Source organism: Melospiza georgiana, chromosome 5 (assembly GCF_028018845.1).
Source record: "Melospiza georgiana isolate bMelGeo1 chromosome 5, bMelGeo1.pri, whole genome shotgun sequence".
NCBI classification, from domain to species: Eukaryota; Metazoa; Chordata; class Aves; order Passeriformes; family Passerellidae; genus Melospiza; species Melospiza georgiana.
In genome coordinates this window covers 60046310-60067848 of record NC_080434.1, presented here as the reverse complement: position 1 = coordinate 60067848, position 21539 = coordinate 60046310, and the positions used below count along the sequence as shown (strand labels likewise).

The following is a 21539-nucleotide window of genomic DNA, read 5'->3' as shown; positions in this document are numbered from 1 at the left end:
TGGCCTTTTGAATGCTAAGGGAGTTACAGTGATTTTTCTTCCTTAGCTCTGTTTTTAGTTAGTGCAACAGAAACTGCTAGGACAGGATTCTACACTCTACAGTATTTCTGTCATCCTGCCTTTGTTTTACAGCATTTTTACAGCTCACTTGTTAACAACAGGAAAATATCTATTTAAAAAAAGAAAGTGATGAAGTGCAAATACCTGTCTGACATGCTCTGTAGTCTGTTCCCTGCTGCTGAGAACTGTGATAAGTTATTCTGCTGCCTTGCTATGTTGGCTAAAAGTGACTGGTGATGTGAAAATGATCATAAAACTTCCAGATGTTTGGTATTTTTTTTAGACTGGTAATATCTTATTTTGCTTAAGCTTTATTTCTTTTCTGTGTGTACGTACGTGGCTCAAAGAATGTGCAGCTGATCCTTCCATGCATCCCCAGTGCATGTCATGTGTGGACAAAAGGAAGAGCTAAAGTTGCATGCTTACTGTGACAATCTGCAGAAAGCCCATCCCACAAATCAGCTTTTTTACCAGGACACTTACACTACCAGGACATTTATAATCATCCAGATGCAGAGATTGCTTTGGTACTTACATCTTTTTTTTACTTTGATATCATCTTACAAGCTCTAGCATGAAGACGGCTATAAAGCAGCTGGAAAATGGAAAATATTTGTTAAAAATCAAATATGACATGTTCATCCTGCATAGGAATGTGCTTCTCAGTTATACAACTGTTCTGTGTTTTAACTGCATTTACAAGACTTGTCTTGTTACCTTCTTGGGACTTCACACTCCCAAGGTTATTTCACACTCCTTCAGGCTATAAATTATGGGCATTTGCCTACTGAAGTGTGATTTATTATTTTCATAAAAAAGCCCAACCCTTATATCCCGTGTTTAGCTGGAAAGAGGCTTCTTTGTGCCCCAAGACTTTAAATTGTGAGCAGCCATTTACTCCATTTACTCACTGCTTTTACTTCTTTGGATCGTGCTGTTCAAGGATCTCGGTTCCCTCCTCTCACCATGAAGAGTTTTGCTCTCCTTTTCCTAGTTGTGATCTGTGGCATGGGAGGACTGGGACAGAAGCTGAAGCCAAAGAAAAGAAGCAACGGTGAAGAAATCAAATTTCGGACTAAAACCAAAGATGTTTGCACAATAACCACGAGTGGCGATGTCGAGGAGATGAAACTTAGAATTGAATGCAAAAGCCAAGGCTTGTCCTACTGGTGTGAATTCAGTGGCAAGCCATCAGTCTGTCGTGCTTTCAGAAATAACCCAAAGATTTACTGGAATCAGATCGCAGCAGAGCTCAGAAAGGTCCCGCATGCTTGCGAACCCATGGAAGTGTTGAAGACCACCATGTGCCAAAAGGCTCCCCCAGAGGCTCTCATGAGGCAAATAGCTGCTGGTATGGAGCCAGAAGAGATAGCAGACCAGGAAAAATCAGTCCAGAAAGCCTCCATTCCTATGAGAGCAGCAGGGCAAAACTCTGACCCAGCCCAGCGTGGTCAAGGGTCTGAAATTGAAACAGAAGCAATGAAGCTGGCACGGGAACACTGCTGGGAATCTCTGCATGGTGTCTGCTCCTACATCATTGGCATCCTTAGGGGCTAAGGGTTTACTTCAGGTAAAACTAATCTGGAAGCACAGCAGAATATCCCTGAGAGTAATTCTGTTCTATAATTTTTTTTATTTATTTTGGGAGTCTCCAGGTTGTGGACAGCGAGGTGCTAAGCTCACTTGCTAAAATCTAGCATTACAAGGCTTTTGGGGGCTGAAATTTTGGGAGCTTAAATTTCCAGTGGTCCATATTGGTTCAGGACTCCTGTAAAACCTCCTGTGAGGTCTTCAGTATGTACTGACGTGTTTGCCCTATCTGTTATTAATCTATGGTATTTCAGTTCTAACTGTTTGAATTGGGCTGATTTTTGCCTTCTGTCACTCCTTTCCTCTTGTGCTGCCTTCTGGATTTACACCAGGGAAGTACAATAACTAATAAATGCATCATATCCAGCCAACTGCCTCAGTTAGAACAAAGTGCATTCAGAGGCTGAGGGAATAAAGCTTATTCATCAAAACTGCTGGTTACTAATGAAATATTTTAATCTAAAATATTAGTTCATAAATCCCTTGCAGAAAACCCAAGTGGACTGTCTTGGTTTGTGAGTCTGTTACTGTAGAGCAATAGGGGATCACATGCAGGCTCTTGTTTGGTAAGTCTCAGGTTTTCAGCCAGCATTTAAAAAGGCAAAGCCCTTTATTGCAGAAGTGATTGGTTTTATATCCACTTCTGTTCCAGCTCAGAGAGAAAGCCAGGAGCTGATAAGTGGACTTGGCAAACTTGTGAGAAATGGGAATATGTGCAGTGTGAGCTGGCAAGTGTTTAGGCTGCTAATGATAATTTATGCCTAATACAGCAAAGTGACTAATTTTCTTTTTTTTTTTTTTGTTTTGTTTTGCAGAGCAGTGGTATTACAGCTGAAGAAGGGTCCTTGCTGCATTGTAATAATTTAGGCATAAGAATTTTGGTTAAAATCAGTGATTTCTATAAATCTCCTAGCTGTTTCCTTTTTAGAGAAAAAAATGAAACTTTTTAACAGCTCTGAAAAATTCACAAAACTGGAGTGACTGTGCTTAAAGTGTAAGGATGAACTAACTGCCCTTTGGTTTGTGACACACCTGAGTGTGATGCATTTATGTAACCTAGGATCTGCTTGACCTTGTGTATGTTTTTGTGTGCATTGACTTGCTTCAGTTTGTTAGAGATGAAAGCTGTTAATGATGATACACTTAGTGCAAACAATAAAAATGAGATTTTTTGAAAAGTTACTTGGTGTGCTTTCTTGAAATTTTAACAGGTGCTTTTTGCTTATAGTCACAGTATTTGACACTTGTTTCTTAAGAGATTGTTGGTAGAATGTGTAAGAGAAATGAGGGGTCTGAGTCACTGCTTTCCCACTGTGAAAAAGTTTACATGAATATTAATACTTTCAATGTTATGAGGTTTATATTGCAATAATGATTTTTGGCCAGCAGGAAAAAAGACCTGTTGAAATCAGAGAGTAATGTAAGAATATATTTTTGAACATAGCAGATGGAAAGTGTTCACCAGTGATGCATCTGCAGAGTTCAGTGTTACCAGGACCTGTTAGTGGTACTATTAATGTTTGGTTTCAGTAGATATTCTGAAAAGTAACTTACCTGGCAGCTTGGGCACTTGCCTAAATCTCCTAAAAAAACAAAATGAGATCTAATGGCCTTTGGTCATATTACAACGCAGTCATGTTCAGATTATTATTTAACAATGATTCCTTTTGTTCCCAAGTGAGTTTGACAGCAGGGATGTGCCTGGAAATTCTTCATACTGTAGAATTTAACAGTGCTCTGTGTTTGCCTTGCAATGTTTCTGCAAGGTATTGTTGACTGAAGTACTTCTGCGGCTTTACTCAGATTTGTAATTTTCACTACACAATTCCAGATCATGATTGTCCAATCATTAAACTTTATGCCTTGTACCAAAAACTTGAAATCAATTTCTTTCACCTAACCTCTTGATAAATATGGAAAAGAATAGCAAGTCATGAACACAGGATCAGAGCAGGAGGTTGTATGTACAAGGCAGAAATATAATTTGAATGCAGATAAAATGTGTAAGCTGTGTTTTTCTCTGCCATTAATGCAATGTGGTTAACTTTCTTTTGTGATCTCAGTTACCATTGCCAGGCTCTTGTGCTGTGAGTAAAAAATGTAGTAGTACACCTACTCACCTAATTCCGTCATAGAAATTAATATAATTGTCTGATTTGCAAACACACACAATGCATCAAAGTGACACTAGGGAACTGTTTGCAATGTTGAGGGGAGGAGAGGGTTTTCTTGAGGTGTGCTTTTAAATATTTTTAAACTCCCGTTACATATGATGTAAAATCCACTCTGCAGAGTGAGTATTTTGCAGTACTATCCACAGCAGGAATGACTTCAAAAATGAGACAGTGACTTGCATTGGGAGAAATCTGGGACAACTGGTCACCCACCATACTGTTAGTGGGAGAAAAGAAGAGGTTTCACCTGTTCACCAAAAGAACATTTTCCCCTTCGTGCCATCTTCCCTTTGTGTACATAGTGAGCTCAGGAGGCAGCAGAGTTGTCTGTCACTTTGTAGAACTGTTGATATAATCTAAAATTTGTGGCCCTCACTAATTGTGCTCAGCAGAGGACAATGTCACACCCCAGCACACTGTTTGCCAGGGAGCTTGTGTGTCATTTCAGTAGAGCAGGGCTCTGCTGCAAAGGGCTCCTGTAGTCTGCTGCCTAGAATGACCACCTGAAATTTCACTGTTGAAAGCAGAAATTCAAGTCTTGCACCAAAGGCTTCCCTTTAACCAAATGCTTTCTGTAACATGCTCAGGACCATAGTTGAACACCACCTTTTAGAAAGAGGTGAAGGTGATGCATGCCATGGATTGCATTTCATTGACAATGCTATGCAAGCCTCAGCAAATCACTTAAATATAATGATCTTGTTTCAAAATGTTTAAAAATTGGATGTTAACTGAAATACCCCACTTCAGTGTAAGAGCACTGTGACTGTATTGTCTACATTGCCATGTAATTGTGTTTAGCACCAGAAATGTATAATCATGACATTTCAGTTTCCTTCTGAGTATGAAAGTTCTATTCATTAATGAAAGGATGAATTGAGAAGTGTTTGTGGTGAGTTTAGTGCAATCTTTGGGTGCCTCATGAAAGAATTCATGAAATTGCTGTTTAATTCCTTTTAGGTGAACTAGTTAGTGCTGTATATGTAAGTACCTCAGGAAATCCATTCAAATGGAGGTGGAATTGTGTTTATTTTCCTGACAGAGGAGCAGCAGGCAAAAAAGTTTGTCTGGATTCCTGCAGGTGGGGAGACCATTGATACCTAGGCCTGCTATTTCTGCTGTTTATTCAGTGCAATATAAGGTATCCACCTGCCTCAGAGTCCTCATGTTCAGGTTTCCAGGGAAGCATCCCAAGTACTTGCTACTTTGATAATGGAAGCCTCCAAATAAAAAAGCAAAATCAAGCCTTTGGAGAACCTGTGTATGCAAGGATGTGTGTTTGACACACTAAGTTAAGATCCAAAAAAGACTGGAGTGAGTGTAATGGAGAGCTGTCCAGATGGTCAGGACTGGAGCACCCTCCTGTGAGAAAAGGCCAAGGGAATGGGTTTGTTCAGCCTGAAGACTTGGGGAGGAACTTAATAGCCAACCCTCAATCCATGTGAGAAAGCTACAGAGAATACAGAGCCAGGCTCTTCACTGATGTGTGTGATAGGAGGAGAGATGCTGGTCAAAAATTCATAGGGGTGAGGTTCTGATTAAGTGAAAGGGACAACATTAAGAGGATAAATGCAGATTCCTCAGAGCTGCTCTGGAATCTCCATCTGTGGAGCTTTTCAAGTCCAGCTGGACAAAGTTTAAAGCAGCATACTCTGAGTTGATGTCAGCTATGCAGTAGTGCACTCTGGTGTTTTCTGAGAAAATTGTTTAGGTGTGTTCTCTGGTCATTCTTGCATTGTAATTGCAAGCATTAGGTTTTGCATTCTTGATTTTTCAGTAGATGTCAGAGTTTATATGACATGGATTTAAGGCACAGATACCTCTCACAAAAGGACAAGGGAAAAACTAAAATTTCCCCAAAGTTTCCCACTGCTGTTCCTGCTTCTGTAGAAGCTTTGTGTTTGTCTCTTCTTTTCTGTTTCTCTTGCTGTTGCTTTTCCTGGTCTCTGCTTTCTTCTTGGAAGCCAGGCACACCACAGATTTTTTTTGAATTCTCTGCTTTTCTTCTTGCAAATGAGAATTGTTCTAATCAGACTTCACAGATCATTTTACAGTGGCAAAAAGTTATGTGGTGCATACATAGAAGTGGTATATACAAGAACAGGAGTAAGAACTCAGAGTGAAGGAGGTGCAGTCAGTAGATGACAGGACATTGATATTATCTCACAGACATGTTGTTTACTTTCCCATCTTGAATACAAATTAAACTGCTTGAATGACAGGCAGGAGGCCAGGCCTGGATTTCCAGAGCAGCTATGCTGCTGTATGTACAGAGCAAGAATAAATTAGGCAGATGTGTGATGTGGAGAGGAAGTTGGTGCTCCCCTCCCTGCCCTCCTCAGCAGGTTGTGGAAGTGTTTGTGTAATCCCTGCTCACCACAGCCCCCCTCCCACGGGGGCTCCTGCTGCCCCAGGGCTCACAATGGCCGTAGTCAGGCAGGGAAACAGAGGTGTCCTTTGAGATTCTGCTGGCTGCAGATGTAAATACCCTGCATTGCTCTGTCACTGCTGCTGCGACCCCTAAAAATTAATGTGCTGGTGCTGACATTGGTCGCCCCTTTATTTGTCTTACTGGTGTAACATGAGGGCACTCCAACAAATGCAGCCGTAATGAAGTGAGGAATGTGCCTAGGGGCTAGGCTAGGAGCTCCACAAGGAAGGAAATGGTGAGAAAAATTCAGGCTCTGACCTCTCCATTTCCTCTGCCAAACAGCCCAGCAGGAGGGCAGGAGTGCTGCCCCCATCCTCCCCTCTCACCCCACTCCAACGTGGGTGCTCTCAGAGAGACACTGAGAAGACCCCCTGTTTCTTACACTCCAGAAATTTACAATGGCTTTAGTACAAATCTCCCATCTGAATGCAGCAGTGTTTCTCTGGTTTAGTTAAGCTTATACTTAATTAAAACCATTACTCTTCACTTCTTTCCGTTCATTACCTTGAATATAATGATTTGGAGAAGGAACAAAAAGCTGATAAGGAGAGGAACAAAAATAATATTTAAAACCTAGTGGTTTTATATTTTAAAAAAGCTTTGTACAAATACTAAGCAGCTAGTCTGGAGTAGCTGGCTCAACAGAGAACACAATGATGGGTTAACAGGAAAGGGCCTTTGATGATGCCAAGGTTTCACTGATTATTCCAAAAGTAAAATTTACAAGTGTCTATATGGCAAGAAGACAGCAATGAATAAAGTGGCTTTTACCCTTTATGTAATACTTAAATAAATTATGGTTTAAATTATTTTGTGAGATAATTTCATGAGTTTTGTTGACCTTCAAAAATCTCTTTTTGTCTTTTCAGAAGCTGTCCAAATGTTGCAGTTTTTATTCTTGACCCGTCTCACCACAGCAGTGGGTCAGCCATTGAGCCCTGTTCAGGTGTAGACCATACAGAACACTTCAGTCAGCAGCTTGACCTACTTTGGAGCAGTTTTAGACTTTTAGTGGTGCTGAAATGAGGCAGGTCTAAGGGTACTTTGCTGAGCTCAGCTACACTGTAAAATACCATTGTCAAAAGGAATTGGGTAGCTCCATTTATTTTCAGATCTGAGGTGAAATCCTGACCTAGCACCCCTGTTCACCAGTAAACCACATCCCCAAGGGCCACATGACATGGCTTTTGAACACTTTCAGGGGTGGTGATCCCACCACTTCCCTGGGCAGTCTGTACCTGTACTGTCTGTACCTGTACCTGACCAACCTTTCAGTGAAGAAATTTTTCCCATATCCAATCTAAACCTGTGGCAGAACTTGTGGCTATGACCTCCTGTTCTGTCACTTGTTACCTGGGAGCAGAGGCCACCCTCACCTGGCTACCACCTCCTTTCATGGAGTTCTAAAGAGTGATAAGGACTCCCCTGAGCCTCCTTTCCTCCACACTAAACACTCCCACCTTCCTCAGCTGCTCCTCGTGGAACTTCTGCTCCAGACCCTTCCCCAGCTCCACTGCTCATCTCTGGACATGCTCCAGCCCCTCAGCATCTTCCTTGCAGTGCGGGGCCCCAAACTGAGCACAGGATTTGAGGTGTGGCCTCACCAGTGCCCAGGACAGGGGACAATCACTGCCCTGGTCCTGTTGGCCAGATTATTTCTGAAACAAACCAGGTCAAACTTGGCCACCTGGGCACAGCTGGCTCGTGTTCAGTCACTGTCACCAGCACCCCCAGGTCCTTTTCCATCAGGCAGCTTTCCAGCCACTCTGCCCCAGCCTGTGGCACTGCCTGGGATTGTTGTGACCAAGGGCAGGACCTGGCACCTGGCCCTGTTGAACCTCATAAAACTGAGCTCAGCCCCCTGATCCAGCCTGTCCAGATCCCTCTGCAGAACCTGCAGTCGTTTGGCCTTGGTCATTTGTCATCAATCATACCCATATAGCACTCACTATCTAGTAATTAAAGATTGTTTTAAACAGTTTATGACTCAGTTTCTGAAGGCTGAGGATGGACAAAGTGGGAAGTGGATATGGGAATGCTGTTCTTTAACAGGTACAGCCCTCAGCCCTGTTCCCAACCAGCGGGTTTGTTAACTCAGGTCCTCTTTACCCACTGCAGGAGAAAAGTCCCTGAATTCCCTGCTGGCATGAAGCAGGACATCGATGTGAGATTCCTCTACACAGAAGAACAAATAGAATTAAAAATGAGTAAAAGGACACTTGGTCCATTCATCTGATATCAGAGGGGAAAGTGGTAATTTAAACTGGAATTGAAATTGCAATGCTGCACCTTCAGCAGTGATATTCTGATGCAGTGCTTTTCACTCATTTTCATAAAAGTTCTGGCTGAAAAGGACTGAATTATTCCTAAATACTCATAAAAAATCCTAAATATTTAGAATATTTCTAGCTCTCTGCAAAACCATTAGAAATGTATTAATACCTAATGTTTAGGATTATTAATTTCTTGTCTGTTGATGGTCTCCACATGGAGGAGCTGTAGAGTTAGAAATGATCCAAGAGATGTCATGTCCTCTAAGTTAACTGAGCAACCCCCAAATCTATCATAAATGTTGAGGTATGTGCATCCTTTCAGCTTTTGCTGACCCTGACAAGTTGCATTAAAACTCAGAAAGATGGATGAGGAAACTTATTTACTTTTTTTTCTTTGGCTTCTATTCTATTCTATTCATACCTGAACCTGCTGAGATCACTAAAATGAGAATGGCAAATAAGATTTTTCCACTTCCTTGTCCTTTCTTTGTGCTCTCAGAGGCTGTGTCAGATGTGGAAGTGCTGGGAGCTGCCAGCCCACACAGCAGCTGTGAAATGCAGACTCTGTGGTCTTTATTCTGCCTTGCTGAGCTTCCAGCAGGAGTTTTCAGAGCCCCTTCCAGATGTGAGCTCTGGAGCCTTGCAGCTTATACTGGGTTTCAGGGATGACCCAAGGATCATGGAGGATGAACTTCATGGCTAATCCTGCCAGTGGTCAGGTCACATTTTGGAGCTGACCTGCCTTGTGGAGGGATAGCTTGTGTTAGCCCAAGGCCACTTTTTCTATGGAGCTGAAATAGCTTCTTCAAAAGAAGAAGGAATAATCTAACTCAGTCAAATAGTTGTTACAACTGTGACTGCACCTTCCTGTTGTCTTTGCTGGGATAATGCTGGGGTTTAGGAGCCAAGGCAGTGTCAATGCAGCATTTTTTAGTGACAGAAAAGCTCTGGGAGTGAACCCTGTGTTGGTTCCTTTTCGCCTGGAATCCACTGAAATAAAAATTCCTGTTATTTATTTGCAGGATTTATGTCTCTGTGATGGGTGAGCCCAGGCATCAGTGAAGCCTCCCACAGCCACTCACTCTCCTTCTCCAGTGGGATGGGGGAGAGAACTGGGAGAGAAATAGAGAGGGAGGAATGTGGGCAGAGGTAAATACATTATAATAAGTGAAGGGAAAGGGGAGAAACAACAGCAAGTGATGCAAAGACATTTTCTTTACACCTCCCCCAAGCAGGCTGGTGCCCACTGAGTCTCAAGCTGGGTTACTCTGGAGGGACAAGCCCCAGTTTGACTGCTGTGGGCAGTGACCTGCAGCATGGAACATCCCTGGGGTCAGCTCTCCTGCCCTGGCCCTGGCACACCCCTTGAGAAAGGGGGCACAGTGGGACACAGAGAGGGCCCTTGTGCTGCTCAGTGACAGCAAAAACACGGGCATGCTGTTGGCACTGCTCTAGTCACTCACTGAAACACAGCACCATATGGGCTGCTATAAAAAGCTGCATCCCTCCCAGCCAGACCCAGCACAGTCTCCTACACCACCAAGTCCCTGGTTTTCCTCTCCTCTTTCCTGGTTTCCTTTTCCTGGAACAATTTCTTGGTTCCTGTTTCCATTTTCCCACTGTACTTAAAAAGTGTGCATGGAATGCATGTTTATTCCATAGCAAGTGCTAGAAGCATCTTGCTGTGCTTGGAACCAGTCCTAAAATTATAAGGCAGTGATAAACTCAAGAGAGTTTATGCAGTATGGTTTCTTAGTCAAGGTGGAACCATCCATTCTTCCCTCTCCACACAGAATACACAACAGTTTTTTCAAAAAATTCACAAATAAAATCACTAATATTGATGACCATAAAAGAAAGAAAGAATTTGTTCAATGCCTATTACATTATAGATATAATATAATATAATATAATATAATATAATATAATATAATATAATATAATATAATATAATATAATATAATATAATATAATATAATATAATATAATATAATATAATATAATATAATATAATATAATATAATATAATATAATATTATATTATATTATATTATATTATGTTATATTATATTATATTATATTATGTTATATTATATTATATTATGTTATATTATGTTATATTATGTTATACATTACATTACATTACATTACATTATATTAATTATATATGTGCACATACATATTTATTGATACAGCTTAATTTATTTACAGACTTAAGCTATATAGAAAGGGTCATGAGAGTAGATGAAGACCAGAGTTATCACTGATATAATTACCAGAGTTTTGAAAGTCCATGTATTGTGACCAGGACTGCATTAGAGTAAAACTAGAAAGGAAATCCAAGTGCCTTTGATTTCTGAAAGTAAAAGGTTCAGATCACATGTGGTTTACAGATCAGACACAACCTCAGAAGAAGTTGTCAGCAGCTATGGAAGAATGTCTCTCTGTTTTACCACATCTTGGCCTGTACACACTCTGTCTTCAACTCCATTAATGTTGATCCTTGTGTCACTTTGCAACAACTTCACAGTGTGGAAGAATTTCACCACTGATCTAGTCAGTATTTGAAATGTTCCATACTTCCTTTGCTGATCTTGGTTCCCTTCACCTAGGCAGGATCAATTAGTATTCCTGCTGTGTCTACACAAAGTAATTCAGTACTGACCAGTGCATACATCAGAAAAAATCCCAAAACAAATACCTAAGTAATTTAAATTTCCCACTAAGAAAAATAAATCTTACCTTTATGAGAAGCTGGATTGTAACTAGAAGAGGGCTGAATCTCATTTCTTACCTTCATCCTCCTGAAGTAACTCTACAAGTATTGCCTTAATGCAAAAATGTTTTTCTGCTTTTCAGCTGGAAGCACATGGGCATCTTTTCCCTGCAGTGCTGTACAGAGAGCTCAGGCTCTCATCACAGCTGGAAGGGGCTGCAGCAGCACCAGGCTCAGGGCTTGGCGGGAGCAGGACAATCCCTTGTGTTCTACTGATGCTGTCTGATGATTTCATGCAATGTTTCCATTTCTGCCTTCTCACAAGTGCATGACTTGCAATTACCCTGAGCCGACTAAAGTCAGTCAATAATTTACTGTGGCATCTTGTCATTTTACTCACTTCACCTCATCTCTCTGTAAGAGTTCCATCCTTTGTCTGATTTTGTATTTCTGATCAGACAGAGAGGCTCTTGCAGTGCTCTAAGCTGTGGAACTCTTAGCAGAGCAAGACAGCAATCAGTTTTTTCCCCTGGCTGCCAAACCAACTTGAGCCTGTCCTGAATATCATGAATCTGTGCTAATATATCTAGCAGCCAACCTGCTCAAATAAAACCACAGGACTTTGAAATGACTGTTCTTGGAGAATGTTTAGCTGTGCTTAAGGTAGAGATGTGATTAACTTGTATTAGAGCCAAAAGTAAATGAAAATATACAAATTCAGGTTTTCAGGTGAGTCCTTCCAGATATTGGAAAGATCACTATCAAACACATTTCAGTCTAATAGCCTTTTATTTCATGTTATTTTTATTATGAGATTTTTTTCTTTCTATATAAAATGTATCCCCTGTATTCTGTGAAAGATAAATCCTCAGAAGAAGAAAAAAACAGTTCTGGGTTTTTTACCTATCAAATACCATCTCTTATTTGGTGATCCTGCAGCATTATCAGAAACAATCAAAATCTTAGGCTCTGCTTAGATTTGAATATATTTACCACCAACTCTTGTGTCTTGTATACCAACAATCATTCTTATCATGGCATCAGCATTTAAGGTCCTGTATAGAAGAGGATAATCATGTTTATTTAATGGCAAATATTTATACTTCTTTGAATTGTTTCAATGTCAAGCAAACTTTTTTAAGGTCAGTCTGACATACTTCCACGATAAAATTAAGGGAGAGGAGACATCTCAAATTTTCCTTGTATGAATTCAGACGGCCGCCTCCTGCCAAGGCAAAACCCTTTGTAAGCTCCATTTAGCATCAAAATTTTGGGTGTTCTTTAATGTGCAGGTTTTTTTCTCTGTATTATCTCATTAAACAAGAGGAATTTCCTCACTATTTCAGAAACATTCCTAATGACCATCACGGGCTTGGATCTGCTTGAATGAGTCAAACCCAGCTGTGTTTTTGTGGAAACCCCGCTGTCCTTGCCTGCAGAGACAGAGCAGTGCTCTGCAGGTCTGGGAGCGAGCTCTGCCTGCTCCAGCAGGGTCAGAGAGCAGCTCAGTGACAGATCAGCCACTGCTGAGTGCACACAGGAGCTGGGAGCAGAACCTTGGTGGCAACAAATGCCAGGATCTCTAAATCAGAACGCTGCCAGGATAATGCATCACGTAAATAAAGAAGCACCACAAGTAAAAACTACTGACTTCATAGATGAAGCAGGTAAACAGTAATACTGGGCTTAAAAATGATGGATAAAATTATTAAGCTGCTAATTTCACATAGAGATAGCCACTATATGAAGCAGCAGCTTTCACTCAATTTATTAATGTCTGAGGAATTTAGTTCTTAAATGTAAATGTGAGCCTCTGCATGAACTGGAGTTTGCTATAAAATAACCTTACTATTTAATCTTGTAAATTGCTCTTTTTTAATTAGCTTAAATTATAAAACAATCATTTGATTTCTGTTGTTCTTTGATTTACTTACAGTTAATACTTGTTTGAATTAACTAGTGTTTGTTTCTTTTTATTTGGGTTTCATGATATTAGTTTTCATATGGGTGCTGTTCTGCCAAATTCAGTTGTCAGTTTTGGCCAGCTTGTGAAATAACTGGATGGTGCTAAAGTCTCAATGAAGAGAGGCATCTCAATGATGCCTTTAAAAAATATTTATTTAACTAGTATGAATTTAATCCCAGGTCAGAAGTAACTGAAAATTGTTAACTGATGAGTTTGCTTTTACTTCTTTCAAGTAACTGTGCCTCCATGTAGAATAATTAATTAGCAGACCTCAATGCACTGAGACCATCACTACATTTTAAATTAAACAGCCCCTTCCAGAGAAAGGCCAGTAGGCCATGGAATCATTTTCTGACGTGTTGGGCACAGGCAGGGAGATGCAGAAGAGCTGGTGAAGGTGTCTCTGCCTGTGAGACAAGTATTTTATTGCTGTGTGACAGGGCTGCAGCACTCAGGGCTGATAGCTCACTGCCTTTGGTTACTCCTCAGCTCACAGAGTCGAGCAGGAAATGGAGTTTCAGCTCCTTACCTGAAGCTTGTTCACCAGGGATGGGAGAGCCAGAGAGCAGCCCTCAGTCCTTGTTCACCCAGGGATGGGAGAGCCAGAGAGCAGCCCCCAGTCCTTGTTCACCCAGGGATGGGAGAGCCAGAGAGCAGCCCCCAGTCCTTGTTCACCCAGGGATGGGAGAGCCAGAGAGCAGCCATCAGAGCAGCCCTCAGTCCTTGTTCACCAGGGATGGGAGAGCCAGAGAGCAGCCCTCAGTCCTTGATCACCCAGGGATGGGAGAGCCAGAGAGCAGCCCTCAGTCCTTGTTCACCCAGGGATGGGAGTGCCAGAGAGCAGCCCTCAGAGCAGCCCTCAGTCCCTGCACACAGTGACTGCTCGGGGGGCAGAGCTGGGGCCGCCACTCCTGTCCATGATCACACTTGGTCCTTCAGCAGGAATTCCTGCAGAAGTGATGGCACCTACAGCCAGGGCCTGCTGTGTTTGCTCAGTGAACAGCACCAGAACTGGCTGCTTGGTTTTAATCACAGCCAGAATTCCATATTGATGATGCGTGTGCCTAGACACCACAAATTGTTTGAGTGCTTGTATTGAATTGAATTGACAGAATTGATGGACCTTAATTTGAAATGTAAGCAGCTCTTCACATCACTGATCCTGGGTCTGTTTTAATTCATTCTGCCTGAGCATTTGCACAGAGAAAAACATCTTGTTGCCACACTGATGACTGACAAATGGCTGATATTCTATGGAACCTTATTTTTAGATGGTCAAAGGAGTCCAATCAACCATTTACTATTCACAAATAAATATTATAAATATAAATTTTATAAATATAATACATATAATATAATACATATAATATATATAATATAATATAATATAATATAATATAATATAATATAATCTAATATAATATAATATAATATAATATAATATAATATATATAGTATATATAATATATATTATATAATATATATAATATATATAATATATATTATATAAAAATATAAATTTTATATACAAAAGTTTTACTGTTTGTTTATAAAATTTAGTTTTTATTCTGTGAGGAAAAAGCTATGAATGAACAGGAGCCTCTTGATGTCACAGGGAAGACACCACATGAAACTGCAGTTTGCAAATAATGCACCACTGCAACTAATAGTATAAATGATAATAATTTCCTATATAAAAAATACATATATGTGGATAATATTTAAGCAGCAATAAGAACTAGCTGAGAAAATACTGTGCTTCTTCCACACCAATGAATCGTAACATAATAATAAGCATGAAACCTCTTCTTCTCTTTGCTTAAACAGCAGAATTTAATTATTGATTTAATTATAACAGTTCTGATGAAAAACTAAAGATGCTAATTACCTGTCTGAAATTTGAGACAAAAGGCACAGGAGTATCTCTGGTCTGAGATTTTCCATACAGAATTTACACTGGGATTTGAGTGTCTATGTTTGTAATTCTCAATGACTACATTTATTTGCCAGTGTTGCCAATTTTTTCCCATGCCTTTTTATTTTAATAACTAAACAGCTTTCCATAAGTTTTACCTTGCCAAATTGGCTGTTCAGCTTTGCCATTTGTTGCATGGATCAAATTGTCTTTTGATGAATTGTCTGCACTGTTTGTTCTGGGGCAAATCTGTGCATGCAGTTTACAAGCAAACAGCATTTCAGCCCAGCAAAGGGCACAGCTAAGGGGTATTTTAAGATCTGCATGACAGAAAGGACAAAATGCTTTTTTGGAAATGATATTATAAACAGGTTTTTGCATCAACTTTTTTGTTGGCAATTAGCTACTAATTAAGCATCTAAGAAATTGAGCTCATAATTTAATTTTGTGTACTTTCTTTTAAAGATGAAAATTGAAGGAAGTGGCTGTTCTGATCGCCTGATAGCACAGCTCCCAGAAGGATTTCTGAGGTACAGGATGAATGTGTACTACATGCCAGGTAAGTAGGAGACATCCACAAAACATCTGTTATTATCTAATACAACCAAACAAAAAAGGTATTCTGAGGGCATAGCAATAAAACTCCCTGATGTCCAGACCAACCTCCATAGGCTGAGGCTGCTTTTTATGCACCTAAATATGTAAATCTTGGTTTCCTGAGATTTTTAAATCATCTAAGCAGGTCAGGCAGGAGCTCCAGCTGGCTCAGACAGATTATCTCAAAGATGATGGTGCCCATGTCAACAAACACCTGACTGCAGAACTCTAGAGAAGCTCCTGCACACCACAGATGGGAAGAGCTGACATGTCCAGCTTGCCACAACCTCAGGGAGGGAGCACCAAAGGAACAGAAAGCAGATTTTCACTTTTGCAGCCTTTTCTCCAGCTGTCTTCCCCCATTTTTGTGAAGTAGGGTCATATGTCCCATTGACATTGAGCAGCTGAACTAACACTGACATTGAAACTTATTTTGCTTGTCAAAGCCATCAAAACAGGGAATTTTGAAAGTGATGAATGGTGGAGTGCTTAAATATTTTCAATACCTTGTGGTTAATTTCACCAATAAATGGCATTTTGTAAATGCAGACAAAAAAATTGTTGCAACATCACCTGCAAGAACTTTCCCTTTCCAGGTGAAGAACATCTGGCATCTCCTAGTGAATATCTCTGAGAAAGTGTGTGACAGAGCTGGAACAGGAACAAATAGCTCCTTCCTGTAAATCAGTGCTTGGTCACATTTCCCATGGTTCTTCAATACTTGTAACCTCCCTCTCTTACCTGTCTGGACACATAGTTCAGCTGCAGTAGGAAGGTGGTTTGGTGAGGTTTTTGGCTTGCTGAGGGTTTTGGCTTTGGCAGTTTGGTGAGGGTTTTGGCTTTGGCAGTCTCTTGCCAAAAGAGCAGCTTGCTCAAAGCTCTCATAGCTGAACCTATACCCTCATCTGCCAATATTTTAATTTATATGTTTATTTGTGTTTGCCCAAGTAATCAGGCATGTTAAAACTGCACCTAAATTAGTACCAGAACGTGAGTTTAGCATGGCCCTTTGGTTTTATGCTGTCCCCAGGGTAATTAGCCCTGATGAGAGGCTCATTAGCTGCAGCACACAGCCACACTAATGCAGCTGCAGTTTTGAGGATCCCACAATATACTAAATGCTTCAGATGGTGCTGTGCCTACTGTGGGGTATTGGTTTAGGATTCCTGGGCATGACAATGTCTGCCTTACTTACCTCTTGCATTGTCCTACTTCTCTGATTCCATTCCACCACACATTATTATTTATTTTCTGATCCCTGAGTCATCCCTGCCCCTAATTCATCATCCCTTGCCAGTGTTAACTACAAATCTTTCACATTTAGTGGACTCTTGCAAATAGTTTCATACATACTCATGCCAATCAAAAGTGTGCAGGGCATGTAATGGCTGAACTCAATCAAAAAGCAGACATGTCTTGGGAGATAGCTCTGATATACAGATCAAACTCTTTGGTTTTCAAGTAAATGCATCCCATTCTCTGCATTTCTGTCCTGCATGAGTTGCAGAATTGCACTCTCTCTTCCTAATTTTTGTTTGTGATTTTTTAAAGAAAGTTAGCAGTCTCCTCATTGCCAAACCAGTCTAGACAATGCCTTGCCTATAGCCCTGTCCCTTCATATAATTCTATTTACACTGGATGGGAAAGAACCAAAGATGAATGCCTGTCTATATCTTACACCAGTTTCTGCTTTTCTCTCTTCTTGCAACCTTCTTTTATTCTGATATTCCCCAAGCACGTACAACAAATGCCTTACATTTCTTCAATAAACCTGAAGCAACCAAGCTACAAAGAGGGACTCCTCTCTCCAGCTCTGAATGTGTTTTTAGATTTATCTAATGCTTTTTCTTTCAATCTGGTCCCATAATGATGTAACACACACCTTTCACACACAAAAGTTGGCAGAGAGGGGGGAACATAGACCATTGCTGTGCAGCTGAACCTTAGACCTGTCTGTCACTAATTTTGCAGGAGTTTGAATTTGTTTCTGAGTTTCATGCTTATGGACACTGTCCTAAATGCAGTCATACAATCAGAGAATCCTAGAATAGTTTGGATTGGAAGGGACCTTTAAATGCCATCTAGCTCCAGCCCCCTGCCATGGACAGGGAACCTTCCCCTGGACCAGTTTGCTCAGAGCCCATCCAGCCTGGCCTTGAACATTCCCAGGGATGGGAAGTCCACAACCTCTCAGGTTAATCTATCCAGTGTCTTACCACCCTTATAAAAAACTTCCTTCCTCCTATTTTATCTAATCCCAATCTCTGTCAGTTTAAAGCCATCACCCCTTGTCCTGTTATTGCATGCTCTGTACAAAGTGCCTCCCTGGCTCTCTTGTAGATCCCCTCTAGGCACTGAAGGGCTGCTGGAAAATCTCTGGAGCCTTCTCTTCTCCAGCTGACTCTCCTGCCCCAGCCTGTGCTCTCAGGAGAGCGGCTCTCTGATAAACTTAGTGGCCCTCCTCTGGACTGGTATTCCTTACTACTCAAATAGTTCCTTATTTTGGGTGTTTGAAGTTCTTCAGTGCCAGTTTTTGTGACACGGGGTAACAAAAAGTTCAAAAGGTAACTTTGAAATGCTTTGTGGAATTGTTTTCATTATCATTATCAAATTCTGCTAAGCACAATGACAGTGCAACATGTTGAGGGCATTGCAGGACGCATCCCTCAATAGCTGGTAAAAGAGAAGCTCATGATCTGATAAAGTTCTTATCATTGTTCAAGAGCAGGGAAGGACTTGGCCAAAGGAACACCCAAATTACGCAAGCTCACCTTGCCGCCCCCATAGCCAGGTGCTTTTTTTGTGCAGGGAATGAGGACTGGCACTGTTCCAGGGAGGTGTGTCAGAGGCGGGTGAGCATGGCCCTGCAGAGCCCTGTTGCGCTGTAACAATCCCTGTGGAGCCCCGAAGGCGTGTCCCTGCCTTTATAAACACCCGCAGCTCCTGCAGCAGCTCCGGCTCTTCTGCAGGAGGGAATCGCACCGGGAGCTGTGCCTGGGTGTCCCAGCCCCTGCAAGGTATGCGCTGCACTCACCTTCCCTTTGCCCTGCCCCACCTGCAGCAGGAGGGCACTGGGAAATCCCGATCCATTTGATGCTGTGTTTGCTGTGCTTGCAATGGAACTGTGAGTGCCTCATGAGGGTCCCAAAGAGGGGTTCATGGAAGGAAGATTTGGGTATGACACAGGGCATGAAGCAAATCGAGTGAGAACTAAGTACAGCCTGCTCATAGAAGCTGCTACCTGTCCATTCTGCTTTCTAAATTCATTTACATTAATTTAGATTATTTAGATATTTAGATTATTTCAATATTTGCAGATAACTGAATGCTGTGTTTGCTGTGCTTGCAACAGAACCATGAGTGCCACATGAGGTTCCCAAAGGAGGGGTCCATGGAAGGAAGATTTGGGTATGGCACAGGGCATGAAGCAAGTCTAGTGAAAACTAAGTACAGCCTGCTCATAGAAGCTGCTACCTGTGTGTTCTGCTTTCTAAATTCATTTACATTAATTTAGATTATTTAGATATTTAGATTACTTAGATATTTAGATTATTTCAATATTTGCCGATAACTGAATGCTGAAATAGATTCTTTGTTAGCCTGGCTGCACATTCATTTTTGCTTTCTAACACAAAAACCTGGCTACAGAGATAACTATGATGGAAACATCTTAAAAATACATTTAGGATTTTGATCATCAAAATACCAGGTTTAAGCCCTTCTTTCATCCTGAAAGCTGTTTTATAAAGGCAAACACCTACAGAAATAAGCATGCTCTGTGCAGATGCAGGGATCACCTTGACAATAATTTGCTAACTAGCTAAATTTCAGAACTGAAGTTGCACATTTATGCCTGAAATTTGGTGGCTTTAAGCACGGCCCAGTACTCTGCAGGTTATCTTCGACAGCAAAAAGGTAGTTCTCTTTGTCTAGCAGTCAAGGTGGAAAAGAATGCATCAAGAGTTACTTTTTGCTGTCTGGAAAGACAACCATAACCAACGAAGACAACAAATTTTTTTTCAGAGCAAATTTAAATACTGGCATAACCAGTGAATTACAAAGATTTTCAGGATGCCTACAAAATAGTTTGCCTCAACTTGAACCCAACAGTTTCCTTTCTGTCCGGGATATTTTTGAAGAATAGCCAGAGGTTGGAGTCAAAAATGCTTATGAGTCATTTCACAACATAGGAGATTGTGGGAACAACTGCTTTATTGTTATAATTTAAGATATCCATCTGAGATTGACAAATCCAAAGTCCAAATTTCTTCTCTGACTGACTGCAGAAAAGATTTTAATTAAGGTACTTCAGTCACTGGGCTGTAGCATGCCCTGGCAGTGACTCTTCTGTTCCCCATTGCACAGATAAAGTAACTGAAAGTTACTCCACAGCCTCTCACAAGGGTAATTCATAATGGTATTTAAACCAGGTATTGTTTACACAAAGGACAGATCATTTTGCTGATAACATCACTTTAATAGGTACCAAAGTGCAGTGCAATGCCATGTTTGAAAAAACTTCAACTGTCAAATGTAATATAGCATTAAGTGAAAAGGTTTTTTATTGTCTTGTTTTTTTTTTTTTTTTGAAGGAAGATACCAGGCAGGACAGAGACCATGAGGATCAAAAGCTTTGGACTCCTTTGTGTGTTGATGCTGGTCTCCCAGATGCTCCTGGCCAACTGTGAAAGGCAGAAGGAAAGAAAAAAGGGAAGACAAGGCATAGAACATGGTGGAAAAAAACAAAAGGAATCTAAACAAGGAAATGAAAAGGGGCAGAAATCAAAAGGAGGAAAATCATCTCCTAAAGGCAAGTTTGAAACCAAGGAAAATGCTGAGTGCACGTGGTCAGTGCTGGACACAAACGCTGTTACTGTGCAGGTGCGGTGCAGGCAGGGGGACAGTGAGTTCTGGTGTGAGTTCTCTGGAGACCCTTCTGGCTGTGCACAGTATGCAGCAAACCAGAAATCCTACTGGAGACAAGTCTCCCGATCCCTCAAGAAGCAGAAGCAGATTTGTCAAGACCCCAAAAGTGTACTAAAATCCAAATTATGCAGGAAAGGCCCACGAAGTGCTCACCTCAGGCTGACTCACTCAAGCCTGCTAACAGCAGAGGGTCCTGCCAGAGAGAACACAATGCATCACACCAAAGAAGTTGTTCAGGCTCCAGCAGATGCCTCTGTGACTGAAAAAAGGCTGGAACAGAGTCCTCAAGACTGTGTGGAAGATGTAGATTACATTGACCAGAAAAAGGTGGCTGAGGAATACTGTCCAGAAGGTTTGCTTTCCTTCTGCAACTTTTTTATCACAATGGTCCAAGACAAGCGATGCTGAGGAGGTGTTTCTAAAGCTCTAAATCAGGAAAGTCTGGTCTCTTTTAAGTTACTGAAAACCATCCCAGATATTATTCTTATGTTTTATAGTGTATATAAGCAAGAAGGAATATATTTTTCTGATTTTGTATATACACAACAGACTACCACATTTGAAGATGTTATAGATGCTATGTGCCCACAGATTGCTTCCCAATGGATGTGTTACCAGTGGATGTTACATGCTCTGTGCAGAAGTGTATCAGTCATCTCCTTGGCCCTCTGTGAGCTGTGCTAGCCAAAGGGATGAATTCAGTGCCATGCACTTCTTGGTAATGTACCATGCTTTCGACCTAAAAAATATTAAGAGAAATAAACTTTGAAATACATTAAAAGTATTTCCTCCCTCTCTCTGTGTTTTACTAGATTTTTCTATAAGTGAAATATATCTTAGTTAAAGAATGAGTTTCCAGAATATCTATGTGAAGTGTTGTTTAAAAGTAGT

General features: G+C 40.9%; 2 protein-coding genes across 2 annotated transcripts; both read left to right on the top strand.

Annotated features, from left to right (window-relative positions):
- The first annotated feature begins 965 nt into the window (after positions 1-965).
- Positions 966-2810, top strand: FGFBP2 (fibroblast growth factor binding protein 2). The gene is made up of 2 exons (XM_058024033.1): positions 966-1630; positions 2466-2810. Exon 1 carries the CDS (start codon positions 1027-1029, stop codon positions 1615-1617), a length of 591 nt encoding a protein of 196 aa, XP_057880016.1. The 5' UTR covers positions 966-1026; the 3' UTR covers positions 1618-1630; positions 2466-2810.
- Positions 2811-18684: 15874 nt separating this feature from the next.
- Positions 18685-21296, top strand: FGFBP1 (fibroblast growth factor binding protein 1). The gene is made up of 2 exons (XM_058024937.1): positions 18685-18739; positions 20315-21296. The coding sequence occupies exon 2, from the start codon at positions 20340-20342 to the stop codon at positions 21054-21056; it is 717 nt and encodes a 238-aa protein (XP_057880920.1). The 5' UTR covers positions 18685-18739; positions 20315-20339; the 3' UTR covers positions 21057-21296.
- The last annotated feature ends 243 nt before the right edge of the window (positions 21297-21539 follow it).